We start from the raw sequence: 7,135 nt of genomic DNA on the forward strand, positions 1-7,135 counted from the left end.
TATTTAAAAAAAGAATTTATGGATTTTTCCATTTATTTTGCATTTTAAAATTATTTTTTAGAATATGTACAGCGTAATATTCTATTACATATTTAACGTATTTTTAAAAAAAAAACGGGATTTTTTTATTTTTTTTTAGTTAATTCAAGTTCCGAAAATAATATTTAAAAAAAGAATTTTTAGATTTTCCATTTATTTTGCATTTTAAAATTATTTTTTAGAATATATACAGTGTAATATTCTATTCGAATATTTCACGTATTTTTCAAAAAAAACGGGATTTTTATTTTATTTTATTTAGTTAATTCAAGTTCCGAAAATAATATTTAAAAAAAGAATTTTTGGATTTTTTCATTTTAAAATTATTTTTAGATTTAGTCTCACGGTCTAACAAAATTAGAATGGTCTCAAATAAACCTGAACATATATATATATATATATATATATATATATATATATATATATATATATATATATATATATATATATATATATATATATATATATATATATATATATATATATATATATGTGGTTTCGAATCAATAAGCGTGAGTTACATTACATTAAATTTAATCAACTCTAGATTAGATCGGACAAGTTAAGTATTATAGATTTATTATATCAAATTGATTTTTTACGGTAATCAACGATTCAACGTTTTGTACTTTGACCAGTCTCATAAAAGCCTTAGTTTTCTTTTACAATATTTTCTTTTGTGATTTACAAGCTTAAATATATTAGTGGCATATATTATATCTTTTATGTTTTTAGATTGTCTACCTAACATAGTAGACGAAAGATGATAGTTATCTTTATACTTAAACTGGGTGCACGGGTAGATTTTTTTTTAATTTTGTTTTAATAAATAGAGTATTATAAAATTGAAAACTCTATTATTTTACAAATCAGCATAAACCCATCTCAAAACTTATATGAAAGATAAATTACTGATCACTAGCAATATTATAGACATGTCAAAGTTTGAACTCTGACATCATGTATGAAATTATACATCTCAATCACTAGACTCTCAGTATGAAGATAAATATCATATTATTAGGTGATAGAAACACCAAGGTAAGATCTTGAAAATAGTTATATCAAATAGCAAAACAAGTATTTTTTTTACATAAACCAACAAATTTTATTTATTTATATATAAGGAGAGGACTTTAATACATATTCAACATTAGTTTATTAGAAGTACAAAACTTGAATACATATTAAACATTAGTTTATTTTATAAAAAGAAATAAACGCATTGATTGTTTCTTTTCTTCGTCAAACATCCTAAAACGTCTTTTATATATCATATAAGAATATAGTCAGTACAATTTTGTTCAACATAAAATTCTCTTGCCAATTTAATGACCTCAGAAGGTGTTTTATTCTTCATTGACTCAAGTTGTTCCTTTTTATTGTGTTAATTGAGTTGAAGTAAAACTCTTTTATCCATCATCAACCCGGTGTGGTGCATTAGTTTTTAAGTACAAGACTATTCAAACAAAGTCATATTGTGTTTGTAGTCTTTGATGGGAATTATGTTAACTGACATGCCGATAGAGAGACGAAAAGACAAAGGGAGACAGGGAGAGGAACCCGAAAGGGGACACAAAACAGTTCGGTTCGTGAACTTTGTCATTTTTAGATAATGAGAAATGGTTGTGTGAAGAATGCGATGTAAAAGGTCGCTTAAATGAAACCCTAATCAATAGAGTTAATGTTATGGAATTAGGCCAGCAAGCTAATAAACTATCATAAATGAACCTAAACATTATTTCATGTATAAAACAATGGGGTTAGTTGATATAATATTGTGCGAAAACAGTATTTAGGCAAATCCTTACTTAGGGATAGAAAGGCGAGTTAAGGAGCCGTTATTCAGTATTCTTTTGAGGTTATTGATAAATCTAAAAACCATTATTATAATCTGGTAACGGTTAAATATAAATTTATAAATACGAATGAAAACTAAGGCTTAATAATATTAATATTTAGGTCGTTTAAAAGGGAAAATTAAAGTTTAAGTTAAGGAGGTGACTTTTCCATGAGTCATACACCTTAATCAAGTGTGTGCATAATCACTTTCAAGAACATAGTTTAATACTAGTATTTATTAAAAGTATTAAATACTAGCTGAAAGTTTATATGGTAATTATATGCTTATTATCTAGAATATGTGTGAAATGAATATTTCGTAATACTTACACCATACGAACCAGATAAGACTATATTTATGTTAAAATAAATATTTGGTAATACTACGTGACTATCTTAAAATAAGTATGATTACTTAAGTAGATTAAATTTAAACCAAATACTTACCATTTGAACTTTGTGCTAAATGTATACGTGTATTATGGTAAATATTTTCCTAAATCAGGAATCGTATTGGAATTTGATTACAGGTATAGAGGTCATGTCTAGTTACAAACTAAGACTCATATAAGGTACTTAGTTCAAAGTAAATTGAATAAGAACTTAGTTATACCCGGTATCGCGAAAACCCGACTCTACTCGTCGAGTTGCTAGCCAACTCGTCGAGTCCATGCAACCTCCAAAAGATCAGGAAAACCCTACCTACTCGTCGAGTTGTCTCATCAACTCATCGAGTTCACTCTGAATGCAAGGATGGGTAAAACCCTCTCAACTCGTCGAGTTTTCTCATCAACTTGCCGAGTCTGTCACGCGTCCAAACCATCGGGTAAACCCTAACCAACTCGTCGAGTCGGCTCACCAACTCACCGAGTCTATTCAGTCCATTTCCTCATTCAAACGATTTTGGACAGGAATAAGGTCTCATACTCTGGACTAGCCTCCTAAGGCTGAATCATCATGTAAAGATGCAACCTTTACGTTCATGCATGGCATATAGGGCTAAAGATGCCAAAATAAGCTCCATAAAGGTCTTTGTGCTTGAAGATTTGCCCAAAGCTTGATAAAGCTCGAATCATTGGGCTCACAGGGACTCATATAGCTCAGATTTGTGGTCTCAACTTCCATGACCAGCTCAACAACTCCAAACCAAAAGGTGGATAGGATAAATCCCTAAAACTCTCTAGAAAGAGATCTAACAAAAGGAATGATTAAAGAGATAGCTTTTGACCTCCAATTGCAAGCTAGCAACGAAAGAACACTGGATCCAAAGCTTCTTCTCGTTCCAAACCTTCTTGCTCTTCAAACCTCCTCTAAAAATGCACTTGAACACAAGATCTTTAGCCTTTCTTTCTTTCTCTCTCTCTCTCTCTCTCTCTCTCACACACACACACACACAATGACTACAGCTCATCTAGGGTTTCTCTCAATGTGTCTAAATGATCAGGGAGGTGGAAATGAGGGCTTAAGGGCCTTTAAATAGGGTGCAAGCCCTAAAATTAGGGTTTTCTCAATACAAACTCAACTCGTCAAGTCCAGCCCTTCGACTCGACGAGTAGGCTTCATAACCCGCATGGCCAGCTCAGCCCCTACACGACGAGTCGGTACCAACCAACTCGTTGAGTAGGTTCTCCAAAGTGCATTATAACTCTTAAATTTCTCATCCAGGATTCGGGGTGTTACAAATATTCAAATCCATATGTCATGAGTTTACTTTAAAAGGCAACATACTTTCATAAGTGAGTAAAATATCATTTCATGTCAACAGTTTCATTAAAAAGGCAACATATATCCATTACTGGCCAAAATACCCTTTTTGGTTATGAGTTAACTTAAAAAGGCACCATCCATACATAAATGACCAAAATATCCTTTTATGTCAAGAGTGAACTTAAAAAGGCATCAACCATACATAAATGCAAATTACCATCATCCTAATACATAAACTTTAAATCCAAATTACCATCATTTTAACACACATACTTTAAATCCAAATAACACAAAGTAAAAGTCAACACTAATCAATTATAAGAGCTTTTACCTCAGAATTTCCTGGATCATCAACACCACCAATTGTTTTGCCTAATTTCAGCTTCAATATTCTCTCTGACTTTCTTCTCCTTAATCCTTATCCTCTTCAAAATCTCTGAAATTGGTCTAACCCTTACCTGCTGAACCTGGATAACATGAACAACCTTTTGAATTTGAACATTATCAACAACTTGGACATTAGGATTAACCTCATCATCTTGAACATTACCACCCTCCTCAGCTTCCTCACCCACAACACCCTCATCACCTTCATAACTTCTAGGTGGAGTAAATTGCATAGACTGACTAAAATCCCTTGCACTACTGGATTCAACATCAGTAGGAGTAACTTGCATATCATTTTGAGTAGTATCCATCTCAATTGGAGTCATTTCAACCTCTTCATGTTGTTGTGGTTCACTTGTACTACCCTATATCGCATGATATAATTATGTTAGTAACAAATCATATGTAAATAAATTTAAATTTTAAATGGTTTTACCTGTCCTGCATTTTGCTTCACACAAACTTTTTGTTTCTTCTTTTTCTTCACATTTAACTTTTGGGGACTTCTCTGTAGACAAGTGGCCTTGTTGTGACCTATCTCCTTGCAAATACTACATCTGATTTTCTTTCCAGCCTTAGAAACCCTGTGTGTTCCTATATTCTCTGTAGTGGATTTCTTCCTCTTAATAGCTGGCCTACCAGGCATCCTTCTACAAATAGGAGGCAATGGTGGAGTATAATTTGTCTCTGGCCACATGTCATTGCTATTCATGGGGGCAATTTCTGTAATTGTATGCCTTCCTAAATATGGTTGTGCTAAACATGTTGTCTACATAGGCTTTTACATCCCTATTAAGAAAGGATATGCTAGCTACAGAATGAGCACATCCATATCCATTCAATTGCCGCAACCTACAAGAACATGTTTTCCTTTCTAAGTCCACCTCATATGCATCTGTTGCTCCCCTTACCTCAAACTGTTTTAATCTACTAGGTAGTACCTGATAATGGCTTTGAATTTTTAAAGCAAATTCACCTTATCCATTATCTCTGGACAAATATGATTTCCCCGTTGTTGTCCCTTTAATTTCATGTTCTAGATTATGTCCATCATGTCTAATCTTAACTCCTCTAACTGAAGGGTTTTGAGCATCTAATATTCCTATTGTATGCATGCAACCCTATGTGCCTTGGATCTATGTTTTCACTATTATACATGCAAAAATACAAAATTCCAAAGCATCATCCTAACTAGCATATTATGAAGCAACTATACTACAAAAGTCTAGTTAGATGACATGTGGAGCTTGAAGTCTTGAACCTTTAAGAGCTTAGCCCTAATAGTGTGGAAGCCTCAAATGGAATCACACAACACCAACAACAAATGGAATAACTAGAGAAGAATGTTACTTTGGTTCTCCCTATGAAATCGGCCCTTGCCCTCACTATGTGTATCCACTAGTGCCATTTCATGAACCATGGGATCCTTTATATAGTGTGGCTCATTAGGGTTACACCATGTAAACCCTAATGTGCATGACTTTCCATTTCCTTCATGATCCATGAGTTTTAACCTCCATGGAGTATCCATGGGTTAAGTCCAACATGAAGGACAATGGATCACAAGCCCATATATATAAGAATGAATGATTTACATAATCAATCCCCATATATTTAATTAGTCTCTTTTGATCACAAAATTAAATCCAAAATAATTCTTGATCAATACTAATTAAAAAAATATGATTTCATATTAATATATTAGAACTTATAATATATCAATATAAATCATAAATAACATTTTCTCACTTGTCTATCCAATTGTTCCGATACCATGCAACCCAAATGGACCATGCTACTTTCGGGTTGACTACATACCAATAATAGTTATGGGCTTAGACATCTAATCCAACACTAACATGGTTATTATGGGCTTCTTCCTGGCATCTACTATTACAACATTAAAAATTTATGAGAAGCCATTTTCAACTGCATCACAACACCTTCCAGCTTGAAAGAAAGCTTTTGACCATGTTTTAGGATCTTTCTCCATGATATATTGATGGACATCTGGGTTCAATGTCTCAATTTCCTTCATCACAACTTTAAAAGCATGCTCAATTGTGGCTTTAGATTCTCTCCAAAACATGGTATGATATATGGCACCAGTGAATCTCTTCTGCAAATTCTGGCAAATATGTCTAGCACACTGCCTGTGCTTTACATATGGAAGTAACTCTTTAACAGCCTCTATCAAACCCTATATTAATACAAAGGTTTAAATCAGATAGTATAGAATAAATATAAATGAATTACTATGGGCGTGTTTGGAAAAAGTAGCTGGTAGCTGGAAGCGGGTAGCGGTTAGCTGGTAGCGTGTAGCAGATAGCTGGTAGCGGGAAGTTGTAGCTTTTATTTGTTATATGAATGTTTGGCAAAGTAGCTGGAAGCTTTTGAAATATATAAAATTACATAAAAGGACAATTGATTAAAAATAAATAAATAAATAAATATATTTTTAAGGGTAATTATGGAAATTGATTTCAAAAGCTCTGGAGCGTTTTGTTAAACGCTACATGAAGTAGCCTTTAGAATCAGATCGTTTTGTTAAAACTAAAAGCTAAACGCTCGTACTGCCAAACGGAGTTTTTTGTTTAAATTAGAGCGTTTTTATCAAAAGCTAAAAGCTAGAAGCTCCCAAACGCTTCCAAAAGCTCCGTGCCAAACACGTCCTATGTAAAATACTAATTGTATGTTGGTCCGACATTAAACTGAAACCATTGCCTAAATTCAAGTTTAGATCATCAATGAGAAGCTCTAAAAACCACTTCCAATTCTGCTTGTTCTCCACATTAACCACTGCCCAAGAAATAAGATATATATTGTCATTTGAATCCCTCCCAATAGCACAAAGCAATTCCCCCTTACAAACACCTTTAAGAAAACATCCATCAAGACCTATTATCCTTTTACACCCTTCAATCCAACCTTGTTTAACTCCTTGAAAACAACAATAAAACTTGCTAAAATATTTCTTTCCATATGGACCATCCTCCACATCTAGTTTCACAGTTTTCCCATGATTTGTCCTTAAAATATCATGACCATATGAACATAGCTTACCATAATGTTCAATAAGGCTACCTTCAACAAGATTCAGTGCATACTTCTTTGCTCTTCTACATTGGCCCATACTAACTTGGATACCAAACTTGGCCAT

At 33.0% G+C, this 7,135-nt stretch overlaps 1 protein-coding gene across 1 annotated transcript; it reads right to left on the reverse strand.

Annotated features, from left to right (window-relative positions):
* Positions 1-5,884: 5,884 nt before the first annotated feature.
* Positions 5,885-7,135, reverse strand: LOC145095437 (uncharacterized). The gene is made up of 2 exons (XM_079033318.1): positions 6,694-7,135; positions 5,885-6,165 (listed from the first exon to the last, which is right to left on the reverse strand). Exons 1-2 carry the CDS (start codon positions 7,133-7,135, stop codon positions 5,885-5,887), a joined length of 723 nt encoding a protein of 240 aa, XP_078889444.1.

The sequence above is a fragment of the Lactuca serriola genome, chromosome 3, assembly GCF_051521515.1.
Source record: "Lactuca serriola cultivar US96UC23 chromosome 3, Lser_US96UC23_V15, whole genome shotgun sequence".
NCBI lineage: Eukaryota > Viridiplantae > Streptophyta > Magnoliopsida > Asterales > Asteraceae > Lactuca > Lactuca serriola.